Below are 14,945 nucleotides of genomic sequence, written 5' to 3' on the forward strand. Positions count from 1 at the left end.
GTTAAACCATCTGTTAAAGCACTGTGCATGGTGAGAGGTCAGGGGGCACTGCAAATTTCTAGGAAGTACAACATACATGCTCTAATGCTGGGAATGGCTGCCGTTGCAGACGATGCAGCATTATGTTGGTTAAGTGGCGTCCCATTCTTATTGAAATATGATTCTAATGGATATCCACATTTTGTGTAAATGTTTCCTTTCAAATTGCAGATGCTTGTGGAACAATAAACATACACCTTGATGTGCCACTCCAGCTCTTTAGTGAATTATGTTGGAAACTGTTCAATGATTCCTGATATGCTGCTTTGTATTCGTCTAATGTATTTGGAAAATAAACTAGACAGGTTAGAACAAGTACTGTAGCCTACAGTGTTCAAGTTCAGGTTATTTAGTAAATCCTCTAATATGTATGGATTTAAAAAATTCGGCCGAAAATGCAGTGTTTTTTTCGTATAAACAACAACTTTAAAAAGTATGTGCATAACAATCTGTGGGGTAAATTTGTGGAATTGTTCGAGCTGGAGTACAAAGCACAAACATAATTCAGTTTAAAAAGGTACAAACACTCTATTATTGGGATGAGGGGATTTTGAGTGGGATATTTTTTATACTGACTGAATGGAGATTAGGGTTGATTGGTTTTAAAACTGCGATATACTGTATAGTATGGCTTTGTAAATATATGATTAGTGTATACATGTAAATAATTTGCTGTACACATGTAAATAGGTGTTTGTAGCTGCCAAAATTAGTACAATATAGGATATTTATCAGCAGTTGAATAAGGGTTGGCTTTTTCAGAGACATACAATTTATTTATTTATAGAATTTATGACAGTTTATATTCTTTTTTATGCTGTTTCACATTTGCTTATTTTTTCTATTCGGTTCGAAATAATGAAAACACAACATTAAATAATGTGTACACATACTGTACCTTATGTAGCCTATGTCCAAACAAATAAGGAAAAGTCAAGTCTAATTCTCTGAGCAGAGATCCAGTGTGTATAGTTCAAAGTTATACCCAGAATGTAAATTCTGAAGACATTCTGTATGTCAGGCGATGTTTTCAAATAAAAATGTATCCACACAAAAATGTTGTACACTTTGGGTTCACTTTTCTGCTCTCTTTGCTGGAGATATTAAGTGCCAAACTAAAAGCCTATTTTGCGTGTGTTAGTACCTACTAGATTACTGCTAAGCCTTTCACCACATTAGCATCTTGTAAATTAGTTAGCCTACTTGAACAAACAGGCATATAACAGGCACTTTTGTGACATAACTGCAGTTTAGTTAGGACATTGAAAGCTTTGTTGCCGCAATCGTCACTTTCTCATTCTGACTGTTCTCAATCTAATGACAGAAAGTACACACCAGTTTACTAAACCACCCTTTGGGCTGCAAAAGTGATTCTCACTGGGTTCATACAAGCATATGGATTTGCCAACAATCCAAAATAAGAGTAAAACATTTTATTTTATATTTAATTTATTTTGTGAAACAGGTTGAAATGGGTGTCCTTGCATTGCACATTCTGTTTTCTTTCACAAAGCATCTTGTCAGCATTTTTTCTTTATCTCATTTTAATTGTATTATTATTCTTAGTTAACACATTGAAGTACATTTCTGAACATTGAATTGCACATTCTGTATTTTCCAACATGCATCTTGTCAGCATTTGTTATTTTTTAAATTAAGATTGTTATAGTTATTATTATTATGATAGGATATTATTATTATTATTATCAGGTAAACTTACAGCTCTCAGGTGCACAGCAACGGACGGCCATTGGTTGGCCAGCCAGTCCCTGTTTATTTTGTACAGTGCTTCGATTGTAACTAGGTATAAACTCTTCTGCACCATTGATTGGTTGGTTTGAAATCCCAAGTTGTTTGTTGCCATTGCCAGATAAGATATTAATAACAGCCACATGAAAAAGAAAATGTACACTGTTAGGGAGTGAGTTAACCCTCCCCCCAGCCTCCAAAAGGCTCTCTTACCATGATACAATGGATAATATTTCTGTAATGTTTTTTCTTTCAGGTTTAAATGAAACGAGGAACTACCGCTTTACACTCTTTGCTCTCACTTTACTGTGTTACTGTTTGATTGTACTACTAAATGTTTCTCTTGTTGTGACCATCATCTTGGATAAAAACCTGCACGAACCAATGTACATTTTACTGTGCATGTTATGCATTAATGGACTCTATGGGTCAACAGCTTTCTACCCCAAGTTTCTCTGGGACCTGCTCGCTCCTGTTCATGGTATCTCTTATTCTGGTTGTCTTGTTCAGGCTTTAGTATTGTACTCATTTGCCGCCAGTGAATTTTCTATTCTTGCATTCATGGCATATGACAGATATGTGGCTATATGTCGACCACTGCAATACCACTCTATCATGTCAAAACGAACTCTCTCAATATTAGTGTCTTTCTCTTGGTTAACACCTGTATGCGTGATAGGCACAAATGTTTTTTTAACATCTAGATTAAACTTATGCAGCCTACATATTGCCAAAATGTTTTGTGTGAATTGGATAATTGTTAAACTTGCTTGTTCCTCAGTTGATACTACTGTAAACAACATAGTTGCAAACTTAACAATCATCTTTTATGTTGCTCATGGTTTTTTTATAGTTTGGTCCTACATGTATATTGTCAAAACATGTCTGCATTCTATAGAAAACAGGGGGAAGTTCATTCAAACATGTGTGCCACATTTAACTTCCTTGATAACTTTCCTTGTGGTTATACTTTTAGATATTATGTCTATGCGAATAAGTTCAAGTGGTTTATCTCAAAATGTTCAAAACTTAATTGCAATGACATTTCTTATCATCCCTCCTCTTGTAAATCCTCTTATATATGGTTTTAAAATTTCAAAAATCCGTTTGAGAATTCTGTATTTTTTTCATATTAAACCTAAATAATGTATTTATACATATATTGCACAGTACTTTATATACTTAATGTTCTGACAAATTAGGATAAGTCACATGTCTCTTCTCTCAAGGCAGAGATCCTGGGTGTATAGTTTGAAGTTCTGGAATGGAAATTTGCCATACATAGATGTCAGGAAAGTTTTTAAATTAAACTTATTGCAAACATTGGGTTCTCTTATCTACTTTTCTGCTCTCTTTGCTGGAGATGTAATGTGCCAAACTAAATGCCTATTCTGTGTGTGTTAGTAGGATACTTGGCTGCTTTTAAATGCTTACTCTAACAAAAGCCATAGAAGTCGGCAGTGCTTTTGTGAAATAATTGCAGTTTAGTGAAGAGACTGAAAGCGTGTGTTTACGATTTTGTTGACAGGGTTTTATCGCGAATATCACTTTTTCATTCATGATATTTCTAAATCTAATGACAATTTTCATATTTTAATCTAAATGATGTTAATGCAACCACTTGGTACATTTTTTCTTTGCAGGAAACCCCCAGTACCTAAAACTCTCTGCAGCAGATGTTGACTTTAGACAGCAGAGGGTGCAGTTAAACCATCTGTTAAAGCACTGTGCATGGTGAGAGGTCAGGGGGCACTGCAAATTTCTAGGAAGTACAACATACATGCTCTAATGCTGGGAATGGCTGCCGTTGCAGACGATGCAGCATTATGTTGGTTAAGTGGCGTCCCATTCTTATTGAAATATGATTCTAATGGATATCCACATTTTGTGTAAATGTTTCCTTTCAAATTGCAGATGCTTGTGGAACAATAAACATACACCTTGATGTGCCACTCCAGCTCTTTAGTGAATTATGTTGGAAACTGTTCAATGATTCCTGATATGCTGCTTTGTATTCGTCTAATGTATTTGGAAAATAAACTAGACAGGTTAGAACAAGTACTGTAGCCTACAGTGTTCAAGTTCAGGTTATTTAGTAAATCCTCTAATATGTATGGATTTAAAAAATTCGGCCGAAAATGCAGTGTTTTTTTCGTATAAACAACAACTTTAAAAAGTATGTGCATAACAATCTGTGGGGTAAATTTGTGGAATTGTTCGAGCTGGAGTACAAAGCACAAACATAATTCAGTTTAAAAAGGTACAAACACTCTATTATTGGGATGAGGGGATTTTGAGTGGGATATTTTTTATACTGACTGAATGGAGATTAGGGTTGATTGGTTTTAAAACTGCGATATACTGTATAGTATGGCTTTGTAAATATATGATTAGTGTATACATGTAAATAATTTGCTGTACACATGTAAATAGGTGTTTGTAGCTGCCAAAATTAGTACAATATAGGATATTTATCAGCAGTTGAATAAGGGTTGGCTTTTTCAGAGACATACAATTTATTTATTTATAGAATTTATGACAGTTTATATTCTTTTTTATGCTGTTTCACATTTGCTTATTTTTTCTATTCGGTTCGAAATAATGAAAACACAACATTAAATAATGTGTACACATACTGTACCTTATGTAGCCTATGTCCAAACAAATAAGGAAAAGTCAAGTCTAATTCTCTGAGCAGAGATCCAGTGTGTATAGTTCAAAGTTATACCCAGAATGTAAATTCTGAAGACATTCTGTATGTCAGGCGATGTTTTCAAATAAAAATGTATCCACACAAAAATGTTGTACACTTTGGGTTCACTTTTCTGCTCTCTTTGCTGGAGATATTAAGTGCCAAACTAAAAGCCTATTTTGCGTGTGTTAGTACCTACTAGATTACTGCTAAGCCTTTCACCACATTAGCATCTTGTAAATTAGTTAGCCTACTTGAACAAACAGGCATATAACAGGCACTTTTGTGACATAACTGCAGTTTAGTTAGGACATTGAAAGCTTTGTTGCCGCAATCGTCACTTTCTCATTCTGACTGTTCTCAATCTAATGACAGAAAGTACACACCAGTTTACTAAACCACCCTTTGGGCTGCAAAAGTGATTCTCACTGGGTTCATACAAGCATATGGATTTGCCAACAATCCAAAATAAGAGTAAAACATTTTATTTTATATTTAATTTATTTTGTGAAACAGGTTGAAATGGGTGTCCTTGCATTGCACATTCTGTTTTCTTTCACAAAGCATCTTGTCAGCATTTTTTCTTTATCTCATTTTAATTGTATTATTATTCTTAGTTAACACATTGAAGTACATTTCTGAACATTGAATTGCACATTCTGTATTTTCCAACATGCATCTTGTCAGCATTTGTTATTTTTTAAATTAAGATTGTTATAGTTATTATTATTATGATAGGATATTATTATTATTATTATCAGGTAAACTTACAGCTCTCAGGTGCACAGCAACGGACGGCCATTGGTTGGCCAGCCAGTCCCTGTTTATTTTGTACAGTGCTTCGATTGTAACTAGGTATAAACTCTTCTGCACCATTGATTGGTTGGTTTGAAATCCCAAGTTGTTTGTTGCCATTGCCAGATAAGATATTAATAACAGCCACATGAAAAAGAAAATGTACACTGTTAGGGAGTGAGTTAACCCTCCCCCCAGCCTCCAAAAGGCTCTCTTACCATGATACAATGGATAATATTTCTGTAATGTTTTTTCTTTCAGGTTTAAATGAAACGAGGAACTACCGCTTTACACTCTTTGCTCTCACTTTACTGTGTTACTGTTTGATTGTACTACTAAATGTTTCTCTTGTTGTGACCATCATCTTGGATAAAAACCTGCACGAACCAATGTACATTTTACTGTGCATGTTATGCATTAATGGACTCTATGGGTCAACAGCTTTCTACCCCAAGTTTCTCTGGGACCTGCTCGCTCCTGTTCATGGTATCTCTTATTCTGGTTGTCTTGTTCAGGCTTTAGTATTGTACTCATTTGCCGCCAGTGAATTTTCTATTCTTGCATTCATGGCATATGACAGATATGTGGCTATATGTCGACCACTGCAATACCACTCTATCATGTCAAAACGAACTCTCTCAATATTAGTGTCTTTCTCTTGGTTAACACCTGTATGCGTGATAGGCACAAATGTTTTTTTAACATCTAGATTAAACTTATGCAGCCTACATATTGCCAAAATGTTTTGTGTGAATTGGATAATTGTTAAACTTGCTTGTTCCTCAGTTGATACTACTGTAAACAACATAGTTGCAAACTTAACAATCATCTTTTATGTTGCTCATGGTTTTTTTATAGTTTGGTCCTACATGTATATTGTCAAAACATGTCTGCATTCTATAGAAAACAGGGGGAAGTTCATTCAAACATGTGTGCCACATTTAACTTCCTTGATAACTTTCCTTGTGGTTATACTTTTAGATATTATGTCTATGCGAATAAGTTCAAGTGGTTTATCTCAAAATGTTCAAAACTTAATTGCAATGACATTTCTTATCATCCCTCCTCTTGTAAATCCTCTTATATATGGTTTTAAAATTTCAAAAATCCGTTTGAGAATTCTGTATTTTTTTCATATTAAACCTAAATAATGTATTTATACATATATTGCACAGTACTTTATATACTTAATGTTCTGACAAATTAGGATAAGTCACATGTCTCTTCTCTCAAGGCAGAGATCCTGGGTGTATAGTTTGAAGTTCTGGAATGGAAATTTGCCATACATAGATGTCAGGAAAGTTTTTAAATTAAACTTATTGCAAACATTGGGTTCTCTTATCTACTTTTCTGCTCTCTTTGCTGGAGATGTAATGTGCCAAACTAAATGCCTATTCTGTGTGTGTTAGTAGGATACTTGGCTGCTTTTAAATGCTTACTCTAACAAAAGCCATAGAAGTCGGCAGTGCTTTTGTGAAATAATTGCAGTTTAGTGAAGAGACTGAAAGCGTGTGTTTACGATTTTGTTGACAGGGTTTTATCGCGAATATCACTTTTTCATTCATGATATTTCTAAATCTAATGACAATTTTCATATTTTAATCTAAATGATGTTAATGCAACCACTTGGTACATTTTTTCTTTGCAGGAAACCCCCAGTACCTAAAACTCTCTGCAGCAGATGTTGACTTTAGACAGCAGAGGGTGCAGTTAAACCATCTGTTAAAGCACTGTGCATGGTGAGAGGTCAGGGGGCACTGCAAATTTCTAGGAAGTACAACATACATGCTCTAATGCTGGGAATGGCTGCCGTTGCAGACGATGCAGCATTATGTTGGTTAAGTGGCGTCCCATTCTTATTGAAATATGATTCTAATGGATATCCACATTTTGTGTAAATGTTTCCTTTCAAATTGCAGATGCTTGTGGAACAATAAACATACACCTTGATGTGCCACTCCAGCTCTTTAGTGAATTATGTTGGAAACTGTTCAATGATTCCTGATATGCTGCTTTGTATTCGTCTAATGTATTTGGAAAATAAACTAGACAGGTTAGAACAAGTACTGTAGCCTACAGTGTTCAAGTTCAGGTTATTTAGTAAATCCTCTAATATGTATGGATTTAAAAAATTCGGCCGAAAATGCAGTGTTTTTTTCGTATAAACAACAACTTTAAAAAGTATGTGCATAACAATCTGTGGGGTAAATTTGTGGAATTGTTCGAGCTGGAGTACAAAGCACAAACATAATTCAGTTTAAAAAGGTACAAACACTCTATTATTGGGATGAGGGGATTTTGAGTGGGATATTTTTTATACTGACTGAATGGAGATTAGGGTTGATTGGTTTTAAAACTGCGATATACTGTATAGTATGGCTTTGTAAATATATGATTAGTGTATACATGTAAATAATTTGCTGTACACATGTAAATAGGTGTTTGTAGCTGCCAAAATTAGTACAATATAGGATATTTATCAGCAGTTGAATAAGGGTTGGCTTTTTCAGAGACATACAATTTATTTATTTATAGAATTTATGACAGTTTATATTCTTTTTTATGCTGTTTCACATTTGCTTATTTTTTCTATTCGGTTCGAAATAATGAAAACACAACATTAAATAATGTGTACACATACTGTACCTTATGTAGCCTATGTCCAAACAAATAAGGAAAAGTCAAGTCTAATTCTCTGAGCAGAGATCCAGTGTGTATAGTTCAAAGTTATACCCAGAATGTAAATTCTGAAGACATTCTGTATGTCAGGCGATGTTTTCAAATAAAAATGTATCCACACAAAAATGTTGTACACTTTGGGTTCACTTTTCTGCTCTCTTTGCTGGAGATATTAAGTGCCAAACTAAAAGCCTATTTTGCGTGTGTTAGTACCTACTAGATTACTGCTAAGCCTTTCACCACATTAGCATCTTGTAAATTAGTTAGCCTACTTGAACAAACAGGCATATAACAGGCACTTTTGTGACATAACTGCAGTTTAGTTAGGACATTGAAAGCTTTGTTGCCGCAATCGTCACTTTCTCATTCTGACTGTTCTCAATCTAATGACAGAAAGTACACACCAGTTTACTAAACCACCCTTTGGGCTGCAAAAGTGATTCTCACTGGGTTCATACAAGCATATGGATTTGCCAACAATCCAAAATAAGAGTAAAACATTTTATTTTATATTTAATTTATTTTGTGAAACAGGTTGAAATGGGTGTCCTTGCATTGCACATTCTGTTTTCTTTCACAAAGCATCTTGTCAGCATTTTTTCTTTATCTCATTTTAATTGTATTATTATTCTTAGTTAACACATTGAAGTACATTTCTGAACATTGAATTGCACATTCTGTATTTTCCAACATGCATCTTGTCAGCATTTGTTATTTTTTAAATTAAGATTGTTATAGTTATTATTATTATGATAGGATATTATTATTATTATTATCAGGTAAACTTACAGCTCTCAGGTGCACAGCAACGGACGGCCATTGGTTGGCCAGCCAGTCCCTGTTTATTTTGTACAGTGCTTCGATTGTAACTAGGTATAAACTCTTCTGCACCATTGATTGGTTGGTTTGAAATCCCAAGTTGTTTGTTGCCATTGCCAGATAAGATATTAATAACAGCCACATGAAAAAGAAAATGTACACTGTTAGGGAGTGAGTTAACCCTCCCCCCAGCCTCCAAAAGGCTCTCTTACCATGATACAATGGATAATATTTCTGTAATGTTTTTTCTTTCAGGTTTAAATGAAACGAGGAACTACCGCTTTACACTCTTTGCTCTCACTTTACTGTGTTACTGTTTGATTGTACTACTAAATGTTTCTCTTGTTGTGACCATCATCTTGGATAAAAACCTGCACGAACCAATGTACATTTTACTGTGCATGTTATGCATTAATGGACTCTATGGGTCAACAGCTTTCTACCCCAAGTTTCTCTGGGACCTGCTCGCTCCTGTTCATGGTATCTCTTATTCTGGTTGTCTTGTTCAGGCTTTAGTATTGTACTCATTTGCCGCCAGTGAATTTTCTATTCTTGCATTCATGGCATATGACAGATATGTGGCTATATGTCGACCACTGCAATACCACTCTATCATGTCAAAACGAACTCTCTCAATATTAGTGTCTTTCTCTTGGTTAACACCTGTATGCGTGATAGGCACAAATGTTTTTTTAACATCTAGATTAAACTTATGCAGCCTACATATTGCCAAAATGTTTTGTGTGAATTGGATAATTGTTAAACTTGCTTGTTCCTCAGTTGATACTACTGTAAACAACATAGTTGCAAACTTAACAATCATCTTTTATGTTGCTCATGGTTTTTTTATAGTTTGGTCCTACATGTATATTGTCAAAACATGTCTGCATTCTATAGAAAACAGGGGGAAGTTCATTCAAACATGTGTGCCACATTTAACTTCCTTGATAACTTTCCTTGTGGTTATACTTTTAGATATTATGTCTATGCGAATAAGTTCAAGTGGTTTATCTCAAAATGTTCAAAACTTAATTGCAATGACATTTCTTATCATCCCTCCTCTTGTAAATCCTCTTATATATGGTTTTAAAATTTCAAAAATCCGTTTGAGAATTCTGTATTTTTTTCATATTAAACCTAAATAATGTATTTATACATATATTGCACAGTACTTTATATACTTAATGTTCTGACAAATTAGGATAAGTCACATGTCTCTTCTCTCAAGGCAGAGATCCTGGGTGTATAGTTTGAAGTTCTGGAATGGAAATTTGCCATACATAGATGTCAGGAAAGTTTTTAAATTAAACTTATTGCAAACATTGGGTTCTCTTGTCCACTTTTCTGCTCTCTTTGCTGGAGATGTAATGTGCCAAACTAAATGCTTAGGTTGTGTGTGTTAGTAGGATACTTGGCTGCTTTTAAATACTTACTCTAACAAAAGCCATAGAAGTCGACAGTGCTTTTGTGAAATAATTGCAGTTTAGTGAAGGGACTGAAAGCGTGTGTTTACGATTTTGTTGACAGGGTTTTATCGCGAATATCACTTTTTCATTCATGATATTTCTAAATCTAATGACAATTTTCACATTATAATCTAAATGATGTTAATGCAACCACTTGGTACATTTTTTCTTTGCAGGAAACCCCCAGTACCTAAAACTCTCTGCAGCAGATGTTGACTTTAGACAGCAGAGGGTGCAGTTAAACCATGGTGAGAGGTCAGGGGGCACTGCAAATTTCTAGGAAGTACAACATACATGCTCTAATGCTGGGAATGGCTGCCGTTGCAGACGATGCAGCATTATGTTGGTTAAGTGGCGTCCCATCCTTATTGAAATGTGATTCTAATGGATATCCACATTTTGTGTAAATGTTTCCTTTCAAATTGCAGATGCTTGTGGAACAATAAACATACACATTGATGTGCCACTCCAGCTCTTTAGTGAATTATGTTGGAAACTGTTCAATGATGATTCCTGATATGCTGCTTTGTATTCGTCTAATGTATTTGGAAAATAAACTAGACAGGTTAGAACAAGTACTGTAGCCTACAGTGTTCAAGTTCAGGTTATTTAGTAAATCCTCTAATATGTATGGTTTTAAAATTTAAAAAATTTGGCCGAAAATGCAGTGTTTTTTTCGTATAAACAACTTTAAAAAGTATGTGCATAACAATCTGTGGGGTAAATTTGTGGAATTGTTTGAGCTGGAGTACAAAGCACAAACATAATTCAGTTTAAAAAGGTACAAACACTCTATTATTGGGATGAGGGGATTTTGAGTGGGATATTTTTTATACTGACTGAATGGAGATTAGGGTTGATTGGTTTTAAAACTGCGATATACTGTATAGTATGGCTTTGTAAATATATGATTAGTGTATACATGTAAATAATTTGCTGTACACATGTAAATAGGTGTTTGTAGCTGCCAAAATGAGTACAATATAGGATGTTTATCAGCTGTTGAATAAGGGTTGGCTTTTTCAGAGACATACAATTTATTTATTTATAGTATTTATGACAGTTTATATTCTTGTTTTTTATGCTGTTTCACATTTGCTTATTTTTTCTATTCGGTTCGAAATAATGAAAACACAACATTAGATAATGTGTACACATACTGTACCTTATGCCTATGTCCAAACAAATAAGGAAAAGTCAAGTCTAATTCTCTGAGCAGAGATCCAGTGTGTATAGTTCAAAGTTATACCCAGAATGTAAATTCTGAAGACATTCTGTATGTCAGGCGATGTTTTCAAATAAAAATGTATCCACACAAAAATGTTGTACACTTTGGGTTCACTTTTCTGCTCTCTTTGCTGGAGATATTAAGTGCCAAACTAAAAGCCTATTTTGCGTGTGTTAGTACCTACTAGATTACTGCTAAGCCTTTCACCACATTAGCATAAATTAAAGTGAATAAACCGTAATATTTTGTCGTAAATACTTTGCTTGCAATAACTGCATCAAGCCTGTGACCCATTGACATCACAAAACGTTTGCATTCTTCTTTTGTGGTGCTTTTCCAGGCTTCCACCACAGCCTCATTCAGTTGCTGTTTGTTTTGGGGGGTTACTCCCTTCGGTCTCCTCTTTAGCAGGTAAAATGCATGATCTATAGCGTTTAAGTCTGGAGATTGACTTGGGCAGTCTAAAACCTTCCACTTCTTGCCGCTGATGAACTCCTTTGTTGTTTTTGCAGTTTTTTTGGATCATTATCTTGTTGCATGATGGAGCATCTTCCAATCAGTTTGGTTGCATCTTTCTTTAAATTGGCAGACCGAATGTTTCTGTTGACTTCTAAGTTCATTTTGCTGTTGCCATCATGTGTTACTGTGTTGTTGTCAAGATGAACCTTTACCAAAGTGATGGAAAGGCTAAAGTTTGGAGAAAGAAAGGATCTACTCATGACCCCAAGCATACAAGCTCATCTGTGAAACACGGTGGAGGCAATGTCATGGCTTGGGCTTGCATGGCTTCTTCTGGGACGGGCTCATTATTCTTCATTGATGATGTAACACATGATGGCAACAGCAAAATGAACTCAGAAGTTTACAGAAACATTTTGTCTGACAATTTAAGGAAAGATGCAACCAAACTGATTGGAAGATCCTCCATCATGCAGCAAGATAATGACCCAAAACACAACAAAGGAGTTAATCAGGGGCAAGAAGTGGAAGGTTATAGACTGGCCAAGTCAATCTCCAGACTTAAACCCTATAGAGCATGCATTTTACCTGCCAAAGAGGAGACTTAAGAGAGTAACCCCCTAACACAAACAGCAACTGAATGAGGCTGCGGTGAAAGCCTGTAAAAGCATCACAAAAGAAGAATGCAATCGTTTTGTGATCAATGGGTCACAGGTTTGATGCGGTTATTGCAAGCAAAGGATTTGCGACAAAATAGTAAGTTTTATTCACTTTAATTTATATAAAGTCTATCTGTTCCAATACTTCTGCTCGCCTAAAAATGTGGTGTTCCTTTACAAATAATGATATCTTCTCAGTTGTGTATCGGATCCAGATGTGAATACCTGGAAATGAAAGCTGAAATGTTGAGCTATTGTCTCATATTCATCTTTTGGTGTCAAACCCAAATGTTTCCAGTCTACAGCAAAAATAAGGGAATTGGCCTCACTGTTCCGATACTTATGGAGGGGACTGTATGTCCAAACAAATAAGGAAAAGTCAAGTCTAATTCTCTGAGCAGAGATCCAGTGTGTATAGTTCAAAGTTATACCTAGAATGTAAATTCTGAAGACATTCTGTATGTCAGGCGATGTTTTCAAATAAAAATGTATCCACACAAAAATGTTGTACACTTTGGGTTCACTTTTCTGCTCTCTTTGCTGGAGATATTAAGTGCCAAACTAAAAGCCTATTTTGCGTGTGTTAGTACCTACTAGATTACTGCTAAGCCTTTCACCACATTAGCATCTTGTAAATTAGTTAGCCTACTTGAACAAACAGGCATATAACAGGCACTTTTGTGACATAACTGCAGTTTAGTTAGGACATTGAAAGCTTTGTTGCCGCGATCATCACTTTCTCATTCTGACTGTTCTCAATCTAATGACAGAAAGTACACACCAGTTTACTAAACCACCCTTTGGGCTGCAAGAGTGATTCGCACTGGGTTCATACAAGCATATGGACTTGCCAACAATCCAAAATAAGAGTAAAACATTTTATTTTATAATTAATTTATTTTGTGAAACAGGTTGAAATGGGTGTCCTTGCATTGCACATTCTGTTTTCTTTCACAAAGCATCTTGTCAGCATTTTTTCTTTATCTCATTTTAATTGTATTATTATTCTTAGTTAACACATTGAAGTACATTTCTGAACATTGAATTGTACATTCTGTATTTTCCAACATGCATCTTGTCAGCATTTGTTATTTTTTAAATTAAGATTGTTATAGTTAGTATTATTATGATAGGATAGTATTATTATTATTATTATTATTATTATTATTATTATTATTATTATTATTATTATTATTATTATTATTATTATTATTATTATTATTATTATTATTATTATTATTAAAACACATTGTAGTAAATTTCCCTGACGGTAACTTGACATTAGTCGTCGCGCGAGAGCAAAGTCCCCCAAAAAATTGAAATAGTAAAGAGAAGTCCTACGACCCGTGATGTGGCTCCACACCACTTGGCGGTGATAGTGCACTTCTTCAACTGCCAAAACACCCGGCGAAGAAGAACAAGCGGGGCCGACAGCAGCAGACTGTGAACACTGCAGTACATGCGACCCTACAACCAACCGCTCTCTCAACCTGTGCTAATTTTTTTTTCCTCTTTCCAACGCCAGCGACGACACGCAGGGAAAACAATCACCTGGCTTTTGAAGTCGAATTGGGCTCAGAAGATTTCAGCTCGTCCGCAAATCCAAACTCTGCGTGACAACAAAAACCGTGAGTAGGCTGCGTGCTTGTTATTTTTTGGGGGTGCTGCTGCTGCTGCTGCGGAGGATGGAACAAACGGGGGTTGCTAATATGATTTAGGTTCCGGTTGTGTTTATGTAATATATTAGGCTGGGTAATCCTCTGTAACTGCGCGGCCGTCGTGGGGTTCTCACCGGTCCAAATGACTGTGTGTAACCAAACCATCTACCGGTACTTCTATAGGCTATTTGCGTGCGCTGAGTGATAGACTATTATACCATGCGTGTATGCGCTGCGCCATTGAGATTTATGGCTGTCATCCTACCTCAGCTTTACCCTGTCAGTGGTGCTGCCTGTGTGTGAAGGTCTGCCCGGGAGACTGCATCATGTAGACGTTCACAGACGTACGGTACCGTGCACGCCATGCTAAATGCTGCAGCGTATTAAAGTGTTAACGCCGGTGGTGTAGCGACGCAGCGTTCAGATGTGCTCTCGTCTATGCTAACACGTTCACACAGCCCATATGTGACGGTGTGCAGCGAAGACAACCTGAATAATGTAGGCAGCGTGTACATGCATACATAGGCCTACATATTTTAGGCTATATATGATGTAGCCTGCAAGGCATTTAAAGTGCTTGTGTTCAGGCTGCTGCCTTGTCAATATTATTTAGGAAGGAAATCCTGCCTAAAAGTGTAACAACTGAATAATTCACAAGTTTGGTTCCCCTCTTATTTCATTTAAAAGGGAAGTAGAGGTGAA

The 14,945-nt window shown here is 35.7% G+C and overlaps 4 protein-coding genes across 4 annotated transcripts in view; all 4 read left to right on the forward strand.

Annotated features, from left to right (window-relative positions):
* Window positions 1-2,010: 2,010 nt before the first annotated feature.
* On the forward strand, window positions 2,011-2,934 carry LOC307258456 (olfactory receptor 52D1-like; the record flags this gene model as incomplete). The annotated part of the gene is made up of 1 exon (XM_080037985.1): window positions 2,011-2,934. One exon carries the CDS (start codon window positions 2,011-2,013, stop codon window positions 2,932-2,934), a length of 924 nt encoding a protein of 307 aa, XP_079894111.1.
* A 2,568-nt stretch (window positions 2,935-5,502) lies between these two features.
* LOC307258457 (olfactory receptor 52D1-like) lies at window positions 5,503-6,426 on the forward strand (the record flags this gene model as incomplete). Its single annotated transcript, XM_080037986.1, has 1 exon — window positions 5,503-6,426. The coding sequence occupies one exon, from the start codon at window positions 5,503-5,505 to the stop codon at window positions 6,424-6,426; it is 924 nt and encodes a 307-aa protein (XP_079894112.1).
* A 2,568-nt stretch (window positions 6,427-8,994) lies between these two features.
* LOC307258458 (olfactory receptor 52D1-like) lies at window positions 8,995-9,918 on the forward strand (the record flags this gene model as incomplete). Its single annotated transcript, XM_080037987.1, has 1 exon — window positions 8,995-9,918. The coding sequence occupies one exon, from the start codon at window positions 8,995-8,997 to the stop codon at window positions 9,916-9,918; it is 924 nt and encodes a 307-aa protein (XP_079894113.1).
* A 4,083-nt stretch (window positions 9,919-14,001) lies between these two features.
* The window catches only part of adarb1b (adenosine deaminase RNA specific B1b), a 109,809-nt gene continuing 108,865 nt past the window's right edge, over window positions 14,002-14,945 (forward strand). Inside the window, exon 1 of the mRNA XM_080038225.1 lies at window positions 14,002-14,213. The gene's annotated coding sequence lies outside the window, so the exon portion shown is untranslated. The remainder of the gene's footprint in view (window positions 14,214-14,945) is intronic.

This window comes from Ammodytes marinus (assembly GCF_949987685.1).
Source record: "Ammodytes marinus genome assembly, chromosome: 12".
NCBI lineage: Eukaryota > Metazoa > Chordata > Actinopteri > Uranoscopiformes > Ammodytidae > Ammodytes > Ammodytes marinus.